This window comes from Lithobates pipiens, unplaced genomic scaffold (genome assembly GCF_037356315.1).
Source record: "Lithobates pipiens isolate NorthernLeopardFrog02 unplaced genomic scaffold, aLitPip1_a1.2 Scaffold_13, whole genome shotgun sequence".
NCBI classification, from domain to species: Eukaryota; Metazoa; Chordata; class Amphibia; order Anura; family Ranidae; genus Lithobates; species Lithobates pipiens.
In genome coordinates this window covers 186186819-186200933 of record NW_027507718.1, presented here as the reverse complement: position 1 = coordinate 186200933, position 14115 = coordinate 186186819, and the positions used below count along the sequence as shown (strand labels likewise).

At 41.7% G+C, this 14115-nt stretch overlaps 1 protein-coding gene across 1 annotated transcript in view; it reads right to left on the bottom strand.

The window, feature by feature from the left end:
* Positions 1 to 1716: 1716 nt before the first annotated feature.
* Positions 1717 to 14115, bottom strand: part of LINGO3 (leucine rich repeat and Ig domain containing 3) — a 145033-nt gene continuing 132634 nt past the window's right edge. Inside the window, exon 2 of the mRNA XM_077475968.1 lies at positions 1717 to 4714. Coding sequence (XP_077332094.1) covers positions 2865 to 4714 — 1850 coding nt within the window. The 3' untranslated portion in view covers positions 1717 to 2864. The remainder of the gene's footprint in view (positions 4715 to 14115) is intronic.

Here is a 14115-nt window from a genome sequence, read left to right as displayed (position 1 = left end):
TCGGATTTTCTGACAATATAATCCAATTGGACCTTTTCCATCGGAATTTCCGACCGTGTGTACAGGGCATAAGAGATCGAAGCATCTAAAAAAGCTTGCTGATACTGTGCGTAAAAGGGCAACATAAAATATACTTGATTCTCTGCATTTAGTATATTGGCAATAGCTTGCAATACTTCTTGTTAAGAATTGCTTTTAAACCCAAGGAGATTTCATTTGCAGGGCAGCAATGTTCCTTCCATAAATGTATCTGGAATGAGAAATATATTTTTTCCCTTTGCAATCATTCGGATTATTACTTTTCTTCTCTTCCAATTGTAATTATTCATATTTTGTTTTAACATGATTGGCTGCTAGGAAAATCTGGTAGAGATTCTCATCCCGCATGGAAGCTTCCAAAGGACAGTATGCCTTTCCTTAAAATACCTCTTTAAAGTATTATTATACCCTCAGCTTTTTTCAGTTTAATACATTGAACAGGACAAAACAGACATTCCTCGGTAAACTATTTGTTGAAATTCTTACCACAGCATTTACAGTTTATAATTTTCAATGCTGCTGGCTCTTGCTCTCCCAGTGTTGCTTCCCTGAACTTCCATTCTTTGCAGGAAAGAGTTAACGTTGAAAAGTGCAGTCTTCAGTCAGTCTGTTAGCTTGGAGAAGGGAAAAGGGAGGATGAGTCTTGCCTTCATAGGCTACAGGACTGTATGTTTCTCTTGATGTACACACTGTATGGAAACACAGCTCTAGTGCTTTCATGCAATGGCAGCTCCATAGGATGCTGCTAGTGAAAGGAGCCACCCTAAAGCAGAAAACCTAGGGCAGTGATCATGGCACACTCTTAAATTGGAACAAAGGCAAGTATTAAAAGATGAAAAAAGTGCATACTCAGTAAATCTACTACTGAAAGTGCTTACAAACTGAGGGTTCAATATCACTTTAAGAGTGTGTGTTACTGCATTATTGCATCTATTAGCATGTGGAGGGAGGGGAATCAAAAATATCATGTAAATTGCAATCAAGCATCATCCTGCCTTTACAACGTAGCCATTGCAAATTGTGTGTATATATCAGTGTACAAAATAAAGTATATAGAGCACATATATATAAATTCTGCTTTCTATATAATTAGAAAGTACATGGGGTACTTGTCATACTTCACTTCACTTGTCTGTTATTGGAAATTTGATAAAGGCCCGTGAAAATGAAGATGTTTTTTGATAACTGTATGCAGTTAATATACATTATGTAATGATGGTTGGGACAAAAAATAACATTACCAGGGGTGGTGGTAATTGATACCCCCTATTCTTATCATTTGTTTTTCAATAATGTTTTTACCACTGTACAATCAGCCCTTTCCCAAATGCTGTAACCAAATTCTAGCATTACATGTATTAACTCCAAACAGTTATCACAAAGACACTTTGTGAACTTGGATAATTGACTCCTGTAGGTCAAATGAAATGTTTAAAATACAGACTTTAGTTACTAATGTCTATTGCAAATATTACTTATTAGGTTTAGTATTTGTGATGCGTATAATGTATTTTTAAAAATATTTTAATAGATTCATTTATATTTAGCAATGTCATTTATTACACCAAGCTGCTTGCAACAGTTGGACATTGTGACTTTGCAACTTTCAAGGTGGAAGGTTTAAAAAATGTAAAACAGTTTGTTCGTTTTTTTTTTTCTCTCTTACTGAACACTGTATTATCACTCTATTAAATACAATTTATTAGGTTAGTGGAAATACAGCTGTAAGTTTAATACTTTTATTAGTTTCCCAACTCTATTTATGATTCTTAAACTACTCAACATGCACAATACGTAATAACATTTTTGATGGCGTTGTTCAAAGCAGGGAAGCTTTAACCCATGAATCCTAAATATTAAATCTCCTTCTGTTTTAATACTTGACCCCAGTCATAAATTGATTTTTAGCAGTCCAGCGTGATTGTTTGAACGGGCTTACTACTTACTAAGCCTGCAAACGTTTATATATATTGGACACTAGAATAGGGTTCTGTGGTTTTATATGGTTCTTGGTTGTGGTTATATGGTTCTTGAATAGTACTACACTTTCTCTGATTGTGATGTTACACTTTCTTCTGTGTTTTAATGGTGTTCTAAATATGTTTGATTCATGGTTAAATTTGTAAGTATTTCACAAACTGTGCTTAAATGTGTTTGATGTATCGCTTGTATTGGGTTCTACATCCAACTCTTCTTGCTGATTTTTTTTTTTTAATATGGCCTTAACATTGGTTTGTGATGGTCCCATTATATATCCTGAGAGTTTTCCCTAGCAAACTGTTAGTTTTCCAGGTGAGTGAGGCTCAAGATGTGTTTCCAAATATTTCCAAAGATGTGCTGATTTTTTTAATTATTAAGTCAGTTGTCTGGGATGGAGCCATTATCCGTAAACCTCATTTTGTTTCAGTTAAGGCTGTTTTACAGACCCTGCTTTATTGTCATCTTGCCAAAACACTTGGATTCCACATATCAATGTCACATGAAGATTAATTCTCCCACACTTGGAAACCAGCAATTTCTATCACTAAACTGTCACAATTTCTGTGTAGTGTGGGTGAGGCACTCAGCTTCTGGAATGCCAGGTTTGCAGTTTAAGCCAGCTCTGTTCACTCACACACAAAACAGTTGTGATTGGCTAGTCAAGACAACCCACTTGGCAAGAGCCATTCAATAGCCCTTGTAATTAGTAGGAATGGAAGATGCCATAAGCACGTAATTACAGGCAGGTAATGTAATCTCATAGATGAGGCACACCTTTCAGTTCACTACTTTTAATTAGCAAAATTCACAGTATCCTAAAGTAAATTACTTTAAGTCTTCAACTTTCATATCATCTTCATATTGAACTTTCTAGCTCCACCTGGACCAGCAGCAGAGGCAGGCCCATCAACCTTACGGAATGAATACTCCACCGAGAAGTTATTTTTATGTTGTCCTCTTCCTCTGCTCCAAACAAAGAGAAGAAGGAAGCAAAAAAGTACAACCCCCAAGAATGTAATACATCCCATGGCTGTTGACACCAAAATTGTTTTCAGGTCCAGAGTAAACTTCAAAAATACATGGGTGTCATTGTGGGAGGTATCATTATATTCTGATAAATACAGTGTTCTGTTAGAATATGGAGAGTTGTCGCCTTTTACAGTCAATGTTGCAAAATAAGTATCATTCCCTCCAGCATTTGTTGCAATACAAATATAGGTCCCACTATCTTGCACTTGAGCATATCTTATCTCTAAGGTACCTTCTGGCAGGACAGTAGATCTTCCTACACTCCTGGTTGTTATCATCCTTCTCTGTGGTGAGACCCAGACAATGAGTGGAACAGGTTCTCCATCTGCCTTACAGTGGAAGGATACTGCCTGCCCTTCATGGGCTGTTATGTGTTGCAGCTTCCGGTCCCTTATTTTGGGTTTTTGGCATGTGAAATATTCAAAAAGTATTGAATCTGGAAAATCACACAAAGCATTGCCTTGAATCTCAATAGGAGAAGCACAAACAGGTTGGTGACTATCAAAATTGAGGGTTTTTCTTCGCTGCAAGATCCATAGTAGTCGGCAGTCACAAGCAAGTGGATTGGCATCCACTCTCAGTGTCTCTAGAGTATTCACTGATTGAAAAGTGTTCTCCTCCAAAGTTGATAGGAGATTATTGGAGACATTCAAGAGTCGGATCTGTCTCAAGCCATAAAAGGCTTGGGATTCCACCATAGTGAGAGAAGCTCCTACTATGTGAAGCTCTCTGAGCCTGATTAAGTCACGGAAGGAACCCCGCTGGATGATCCTAATAGGATTGTAAGAAAGATTTAGGTATTCCAGGTAAGTAAGACTTTTTAGAGCAGCTGTTGGTACTGATGTAAGATTGGTATAAGTGATTGAAAGAGAGGTAAGATTTAGTCCTTGAAAAGCTGTTGGGAAAATATCCTCTAGAAAAGGCCAGCAGTCAATTTCTAGTTGTTTGAGGCTGGAAAGTTTCTGAAAGTTTTGTTCTTCTAAATTGCTAATGCCCAAGTGACGAAGTTTAAGGACCTCAAGACCTTGCAGATAAGACAGTGAGTCAGCAGATATAGAAGTTAAGTTGCATTTTTCAATTGTCAGCTGTTCTAGTCCTACCAGTCCAGAAAAGGCTTTCTGTGAAATATACAACAGTTCATTGTCTCCAACTTCAAGGCTTTTCAAATTCCGCAGATCCTGGAACATGAAGTCCAACAAAATGACAATTTTATTTTCACTAATATCCAACAAAGTCAGATTGCTAAGTTTGTTGAATACCCCAGCTGGAATAAGTTTCAGCTGATTACCCTTCAGCTTCAAGGTTTGTAGGTAGAAGAGGTTGGCAAATGCCCCGGGCTCAATAACTGAGAGAATATTTTCACTAAGGTCCACTTCTTCTAGTTGGGGAAAGGATGAAAATTCTCCAGGATTCAGGCAGCGAATACGGTTCTTACTAAGGTCCAAAAGCTTTGTTTCAGAGGGAATGCCATCAGGAATTGCTGAGAGGCGCTTACGGTGACAGATAACTGACCTGATTTGCGGTGTGCATTCACAACGGGCAGGACATCCCAATGCATTTTCTTCTGAACACAGTAGGAGAAGGTGGAATACTAGGATGGAGGGCCAACATGATGCCATTTTACTAGGCATCATACAATGAGAAGTGCTAACATTTTTGCAGACACCTAAGATCAGAAACAAAAAGAAATTAGAACATTAAAATAACATTATTATGTTAGATTTATGAACTGCAGCAACATATTCCAGATATGAATCATTATAAATGGATAATGTATCCGAACAACAAGAAACAGAAGTTATTGTTCTATAAGGTGAGAATCATTTTTGCATTTCAATAGTTATTTGTTCTCACATACCAAGAGACATACAGTGGCCATAATAACTGTGACAGTACCAGTCCTATTTAGCATCCGTCCCAACTCCATTTTCTTCACTGGGATATTGACTCCCTGATCCAGTCAGGTTGTCTATGTTTAGCGCTACCCCACCCTCTTTACTGTTTGTATCATGTATGTTCTAAGCCTGAAGACCAGAGGTAAAATAAGAAAGGGGAAAGTTCCCTCAAGTGTCTTTTCTACTGACAAAGTTGGCTGCATGCTCAGTTACTGTTTATAAGATTTGTTGAAATGTTTGAATATACCTTTGCCTCATGTTATTGGATTGTCCCCAATCCCCAGGGGTATATTGTCTGTTCTTTAATAAATGTCTTGTGCTTTTATCCATCCTACACTGAGTCCTGGCTAGTGACTGGGTGGACTGCGGGATCGGATATTGTTCTGGCACCGGGCAAGGGAGCTCATACAGTGGACATACTCATCAGGAGTATGGGGGTCTGTCACAATAACTAACCTGGAATTAACTGGTATAATGTTACTGCTCCTACAGAAAAGCAATACTTACTGTAGAACAGTTTTAAAAGCCCAACTAGAGATGATACTTGTGTTGGAGTTGTTGATTTCAAACAATGCACAGCATATTACAATGTTATGGGTTATAGTAATCAAAACACAATGTTGTTTAATCGAATTTATCAAATTAGTACTGCATATGCTCAGGCCACATTTCTATGAATATAATAGGAGGAAAATTTTATCAACAAAAGATAGACAGAACATACTGTAAATTGGAGTGTTTCAAACAAGCCTATGTAAACACATTACTCAGTTTACTCCTGTGGGCAAAAGGTATGCAAGAGTACAAAAGAAATATTGTACCCATAGTTTTTGGCTTACTTCTGGATTGAAAAATAAAAGGAGAGAATACGGAAAATTGTTATCAAAGACTTACCATAATTTTCCTTTCCTGGCCTGTCCTTACGTCAGCACACAATGGGTTAACACCTCATCTGGCACCCACAGGACCACCTCTTCCTAGCTAAATAAAAGACAGCCCCTCCCCCACTGACGTTTTCGATAATCTAGCCTGTGACAGGCCACTTGAGAGGGAGTCCTGTGTTGACATGAGGACAGGCCAGGAAAGGAAAATTATGGTAAGTATTTGATAACAATTTTCCGCATTCCTGGCCATACCTTACGTCAGCACACAATGGGATTTAACTAGCTGAATAAATGGGTGAGAGAGAACACATGAAAAGAAACATTGACAATCAAAGAAAAGACAAAAATAATTTATATGTCTTGTCCCAAACTTTGCAGAACTTGCCGACTGCACGCCTAGCTTGTAAAGTTGAATGAAGGGCTAGCCATCTCTCATATAGCCTTCACTGACATCCTGGCATAACTGCCCCAAAGGCTGCCACCCCTCAGGTCAAAGGAGCTTGCCCCTGTTCCTGAAAAGAAAGGCCCACTTCCTGCCTGCCAATCTAATCACCCTATAGATCCTTCCCCATAAATATTGTATAGATTTATAATACAATGTGTGTATCTTGTCATCTGATTTGTCTTTACTCAAGCTATAATGTTTTACCCAAATTAATCTTTCACTTGTACATCGCATACCACTGTCAAAATCTTGTACTATGACCTTACCAATAATAAAAACCGTTTGTAAACAAAAAAAGAAAAAAAAAAAGAAGTTGATTCAAGAACCTGTCAGCGAAATGAAAAGGAGGATTGTCCACTTACCTCACGTCTTTGTACACTGTTAGCAAATTGTGTAAGGACCTGAAGTCTTCCTGCTGTGTACTCAGTGACTTCATGTGAATGTGTAGAAACAGAACGAAACTCTGGATAGCCGCACTCCGGATTGTGTAAAAATTAGATGCCTTTATTTCTTCAAAATGCAAGTGCAAAACTCCATTGAACAAAACGTCACAGAAAAAAGGGACCAAAAAAAGATTTTTGAATAAAATTGCTAACGCGTTTCACGCTACAAACAGCGCTTACTGAGTAAGCGCTGTTTGTAGCGTGAAACGCGTTAGCAATTTTATTCAAAAATCCTTTTTTGTTCCCTTTTTGCTGTGACGTTTTGTTCAATGGAGTTTTGCACTTGCATTTTGAAGAAATAAAGGCATCTAATTTTTACACAATCCGGAGTGCGGCTATCCAGAGTTTCGTTCTGTTTCTACACATTTGGCTTATGCAATCAGCCTGCACCTGGAACCCCCATCCATTTGGAGAGCTAGCAGCCTGTCAGTGGTTTTGACTTGGAGCGGTGAAATCTCTGTTTGTTTTATCGACTTCATGTGAATGCTTGGAGGGGCTGCCCTCAGGTTTTCCTGGAAACTGGATACCACTTGGACATGGATGTAGTATCACTATTTCTGGTAAAAAGACACAAAAGGTATCTTTGCAGTGCTACAACCTCCAACATCCTTTTTTCTGAAGCAACTGCTGACAGAGGAACTAGTTTTACTACTAGGAACCGCAATGGAAATTAAGCAATTGGAGCAAAGAATGCCTGCACTAGTGCTTTCAGAACCAAGCCTAAGTCCCGTGAAGGGAACAAGAATTTCCTTGGTGGTCGTATATGGATTACGGCCTGCATGAAGCATTTGTTCAATGGAGTTGTATGCCAGACCAACCTCAAGCGCCAATTGTAAAAATGTCTAGAGTTCGGGACAGAAGAGAGTAAACTTTGCTGAGCAAACAGAACAAACTTCCTTCATATCCTCATATGTAACATTCACGGTCTTGTGGTCTTCACCAAGGTCTGAACCACATTGGATGAGAATCCCAGCACCTCTAGTCTGACCGATTCAATATCCAGGCTTTTAAGAGTCTCACTGGATTGGGGTGCTGCCATTGACATTGGCATAAAAGACCGGAAACAGGATTGGTGGTACTGAATGGCATCTGGAGAGCAATGAAAACCAAGGCCTCTTCAGCAGGCGGAAAGCACCTGTATTGCATAAATGTGTTCATAATCAAGGACACTGGAGGAAGACAAACACCAATGGAAAAAAACCCATGGCACTGTGAATCCACCTTCTATCACTTCACCTTTGTACATTTTTACAAATACCGAAAGCTGTGTATTCAGTGGGCTCTCTATGAGAACTACTGCTGGAATGTACCCTAGAGCCAATACTAGTTGAGGTACTTATTGTTAGAAAACAAATTGCCTAACTCATCCGTTAGTGGATCCTGCTTTCCCAGTAAGTAGACTGCCTTTAACTGCCTGTAAGTGGCTCTGCGTGTAGGCGAAAAGTTTATGTCATGAAACGTAACAGGAAAAGACAGACACTTGGTGTCCTCTTAGTGAGCAATGTAAGCTACTGCTATCTTGTTGTCCATCATCAACTTCACTCGGGCCCCTTGAAGCAAGATCCTGAAAGGGTTGCAATGCTGTTTGTGTGGAAGCCAACTCCTTGAGGCGATTCAGTTTGCATTACAGCGCTATACAAATCATTCATTCATTCATTTATAGAAAAAAAACTGCCTTACATTTAAGTCAGTCAGAGCATCTGCATTCCACTAGGCTCCCATTGCCTTGCCCTTGTCTCTTCGGACTGGGGGCAGACTTGCATCCGACATCAGAATTATTCCACCCCCTGGGCTGAGAAGCACACCACAAAAGAGGCACACTGGTGTCCAGAACTCCAGTTCTTGCTAATTTGTGCAGACACAAAGATTTTCTGATCCATAGGCAGCCCATCCTATTGACTGAGGAAGGCAAATTGAAAAGCCTCCATGTGCCACCTGGCCCAAGACAGCCCTGGAATGGTCGCTGTAAAATGTCCCAATGGGGACAATGCAATCCCTCACTGACATAAAGGCTGTCTCCATGGGCCTACCTTCAAAATACTATCCAAATGTCTAGCAGCCTGCTCTGGATTGGATTCCATGTAAACGGGAAGTTTGAACCCCCTTTACTGTGATCGTGTACATTTCAGCCTGGCCTATTAGATTTGGCCTCCTGAACCCTTCTGAAAATCGACCAATTTGAGCAAAAATACGTCTTCTTCCTCTAATTAGACTGTGGCTTCTGTCACTCGCTTTTCCAGGGCTTTTCCAAATAACAACCTCCCCTTATGGAGAATGTTACAAAGGGCTTGTGTGGAAGCTTCATCCACCCTCCAGTGGCGCAACCACAAAGCTCTCATGAATGCGGCCATTTCTCAATGCTTTAAACATCACAGCACTGTCCCTAGTCCACAGGCAAAAACCTGCCACAGTATATATTTTCTGCAAGTCTGCAGGCCAGTTCACCACAATTTCTGAGTTGAAGAGGTCTTTCTGCATGCACACTTTTGAGGTGTTCAGGTGCTTTTTTAATGCTTTTTGCCATGTTATAGACGTGTTCCATAGAGGAAAAATGCAACATGTTCTCCTTTAGTTGACTGTACTGGAACACACTGCACTGGTGTGATGTAGGCCAACACTGTTCATGCATTTTTGACTCTAATAAAAACGCAATGGACTGCATCCATTGTGAACCAGCCTTAAGTTCACTTTTCAATCCGTGGGATTCCTAAAGGTATTAAAAAGCAAAGACCCCATCCACTCCTGGAAGTGCGTTGCTTAAACATGCATCAGCCTTTATTATAAATTGGTCTTCTCATCCGATCTCTCCCATTCTTCATCAATGAGCTTTTAACTCTCTGTCATTATAGGAAAAGAAGGCCCTTCCTTTTCACATTTGGAAATATCTGCATGTGTTTGCGATGGTTGGGCCTGTGTCTTGCCTGTGACGTGGATATTTGCAGCATACTTTCCGTTACAGGCTATAAGTTTTGAAATTTGTGCATCCGCTTCCTTATCCATTTTCACTTGCGGCAATCCATGCCAATTTACTTCCCGTCACTGCACATGCAGTGTAGCGTGCAACCAGGGCTGGGCAATGCATTTTCAATTGCGCAGATTTAAACACATATAAGTCATTGCCACGTGAGTTGCTTGAGAAGCATGAAAGCCGCCCTGTGCGGGAATGTGAGGAAGGCAGATTGTCCTGGTCAGGGGATGACCAGTGGCGAGTCTTATGTTTTTTGGAGTGTTTGCGTTACATTGTTACTTAGTAGGTGAGGTTGAAAAAAGACACAAGTCCATCAAGTCCAACCTATGTGTGTGATTATATGTCAGTATTACATTGTATATCCCTGTATGTTGCGGTCGTTCAGGTGCTTATCTAACAGTTTCTTGAAACTATCAATGCCCCCCGCTGAGACCACCGCCTGTAGAAGGGAATTCCACATCCTTGCCGCTCTTACAGTAAAGAACCCTCTACGTAGTTTAAGGTTAAACCTCTTTTCTTCTAATTTTAATGAGTGGCCACGAGTCTTGTTAAACTCCCTTTTGCAAAAAAGTTTTATCCCTATTGTGGGGTCACCAGTATAAAATTTGTATATTGGAATCATATCCCCTCTCAAGTGTCTCTTCTCCAGAGAGAATAATTTCAGAGCTCGCAACCTTTTCTCAACCTTTCCTCAACCTTTCCTCATAACTAATATCCTCCAGACCCTTTATTAGCTTTGTTGCCCTTCTTTGTACTCGCTCCATATCCAGTACATCCTTCCTGGGGACTGGTGCCCAGAACTGGACAGCATATTCCAGGGACGGCCAGACTAGAGTGGGTGAATTATCATTATCAGCGTTAATCCCCTTTTTAATGCATGCCAAAATTCTGTTTGCTTTGTTAGCAGCAGCTTGGTATGCATGCCATTGCTGAGCCATTGCTGACTTGAATGTAGGACACTTGAACAAAGTCTCTGCCACACACTTGAATGTAGAACACTTGAACAAAGTCTCTGCCACAGACTTGAACGTAGAACACTTGAACAAAGTCTCTGCCACAGACTTGTATGTAACTGAGGGACATAGATAAATTTAGAGAGCTATCATATGGTACCAGTATCTCGCAGCCGGTCCAGCGATACTGTATGAGTGTAGATTCACTTAGTTTCCTTCAACTGAGCCTCCAGGCTCCTTCTGAGAAGCCAGCCTTATGCGTGGCCTTCTCCCGAAGAGTCCTCCCCTGGTTGCTTCTCCAGTTGCTGGGCCTCTCCACAGATGAGACGGCACCAGATCATGTTTGAATCCTCCTCTCAGTTACTTTGCCTCGGTCTAGCCAGCCCCGAGACTCGGAATTGGATGGATCCACACTCCAGGCCATGAGGGCCATGGGGGCTGGTCAGGAGGACCAGGACCAAACAGACATAAAGATCTTCTGGACCGGAACCCAGAAGCACGTGATGTCAGTACCTTAAATACCCTTTTACAGAATACACAGCAGGATGACACACCCACTGGGTTGGTTCCGAGAAAGAAAGAAAGACACTCAATATGCCTAACTAGACTGCTTTCTCACACTTCCAGTGGTGACAGTGACACCTGTGGCCAAGGAGAACCCAGCGTAATGCATCTAGACTGGCACTGAAATCACAATTCGGCATAATTAACCCTAAAACCCAACTGTGATTTTAGGAACTTTAAATTGGAAAAAACACATAGCGCATGCTCATCAGGAGCCGGCGCTACATATAAAATGTATCCTTTCTAATTGTGGGCAGCGCTATAATCCCAATCATCCTGTTGCTGTAATTTTCAAATCAATAGGGATGAGGTGCCAGATATCATATTGTCACCCATTCTACTACTTTGGTTAAAAAAAGTGTTATCTAGAGCAATGTTTCTCAACCCGGGTTCCGCAAGAAGTCCCCAGGGGTTCCACCGCGATTCAACATTACGGCGGATGTACATCCATTCAATGTTGTTTCCAGTGTTCCTGATGAGCACTGACAGTGAGTACTGTCAGCACACATTGATACCCGATGCCCTCTCTGTGGTTTCGGCTCAGAGAACTCAGAGGACAGAAGTCGAGACCGATGCCGAGAGTGGGAAATCCGAATTCAGAGCATGGAGGTGGGGAGCCAAGAATGGAGGTATGGAGACGGAGAGCTCTGGGAGCCGTGGGAGGCATGGGAGCTGAAGGTGCTCAAAATGGAGGCATGGAGCTGAGGGAGCCCAAAATGGAGGCATGGAGCTGAGGGAGCCCAAAATGGAGGCATGGAGCTGAGGGAGCCCAAAATAGAGACCATAGAGGCAGGGAACCATGGGAGCAGAGAATGAAGACTGGAGGCAGGAAGCACCAGTTTAGAAGGTGAGATCCTATCTGAATGGTAGCAGTGATGCACACCGTGGATAGCAGAGAAAAGGAGCACATAGCTGGATGGGGAGGTGAAATCTTGTGTACATGTGTACAGAAGGGGTGAATTCAGACTGTGGGGGGGGGGGGGGAGCAGAGAACAGGTGGTGACTTCCTGGGTATACCAGCACTGAATGCAGACTGCAGAAAGGGAAGCAGAGACTGGGGGCAAACATCTGGATATATTTAGCGCTGCTTTACCGTCATTTTAGCGGCGCCATTCGGCCGATAGCAGGGCGGTTTTAACCCCCGCTAGCGGCCTAAAAAGAGTTAAAACCACCCGAAAAGCGCTGCTGCAGCGGCGCTTTGCCGCCGGTATAGCTGCGCTGCCCCGTTGATTTCAATGGGTAGGAGCGGTGAATACACCGCTCGTTCACCGCTCCAAAGCTGCTGCTAGCAGGACTTTTTTTAACATCCTGCTAGCGCATCGCTCCAGTGTGAAAGCCCTCCGGTTTTCACACTGGAGTGAAAGGAGATGCTTTTTTCAGAAAAACGTCTCAGTGTGAAAGGGGCCTAAGTGCCTGGTATTGAAGTGGTTAAAAATCTCTATAGGAAACATTTTAAATGCCTTTACAGGTTACCTATTTAGAGTTACAGAGGAGATCTAGCACTAGAATTATTACTCCCGCTGTAACGTTTACAGCGATACCCCACGTGTGGTGTGAACACCGTTTACATATATGTGCGTGACTTATATATGCGTTTGCTTCTGCGTGCGAGCACGGAGGGATGGGGGCACTTTACATTTTTTTTCTTTATTTTACGTTTTATTTTTTTATTTTACACTGTCCCTTTTTTTTATCACTTTTGTTCCTATTAAAAGGAATGTAAACATCCTCTGTAATAGACATATGGATGACAGGTCCTCTTTATGGAGAAATTTGGGGTAAAAAAAGACTCCAAACCTCTCCTTTATCTTTAAAAGCAAAAAATAACAAACAATTTTTTTGATCTTTTGCTAGAAAAAATATATAGTTCCTTCCACCCTGCATCGGCAATGACGTTATGATGTCACTCTGGTCCTCCAAGGCCATAGAGGCAATCAAAGATGATCTACTCTTTGATCACCCCTGGGACAAGCAACGTTGGATTGTTTCTCAGACAGGTCGTTAAAATCGGTAAACCAGAGAAACAACAGCGAACGGCTAGAGGGGACACCCCCTCTGGCTGCACATCTACACAAGATACCATGGTGTCAGCTGCAGGTGTACAGAACAGTCTCCCTTCACATGATAATTGGTGGGTGGCTCCTCTGTCAGTTTTATGTCATCGCTTAAATGCAAAAACCTGTAATAGATCACAATTTTTTTATATTTTTGGGGACCAAAGATTCAAAGCAAGGGGAGTATGTAGCACAGGAGTTTTTGCCACCTAAGTTACTATGTGAATATGTGATGTTCTTTAAACAAGAGTTTGGCTCCCTCTAGCACCCATTTGATTTACTTTGTTACTAAGACATGTGTTTGGTTTTATTAAGCCATGAAAGAAAAACATTGTGATGTAGTGAAGGAGGAAGTGACTCTTATGTTAAAACTCAGTCAGAAAACTACAGACCCACAATGCCCACTTACCTACCCACAAGGCCAAGGCACTGAACAGCCTGCTGGGTAAGGATATATAAAGGACAGGGGTGGCAAGTTTTTGTCTCCTGCTGGGACGCCATTGAAGACCTGCCTGCAGGGAGCTGTGGGTGTGCGATTGAAAGACTGCAGCCTGAGTGGCGTGGAGCGGAGTCGTGTGGCCTCTGAGGAATTCTAGAACACAGTATGCTGGATCAGCGCGTGGATGGTCATATTAACCTTTCCTGCATCACAGTGACCGTACCTCTGAAAGAGCAGAGCAGCGTGACGGCGACAGTCAGGAGGGGGACTGAGATATTTCAAGCCGAACAGTACAAGTATCTGGGCATTGTATGGTGAGCGGGCATTTGCCCAGATTGATATACTACTTTGTTGCTGTGTAATCTAGTTCCAGAAGGCTGGTGGGACCTGTAGTCCCACAGAAGTGCTCCCACTTGTTCATA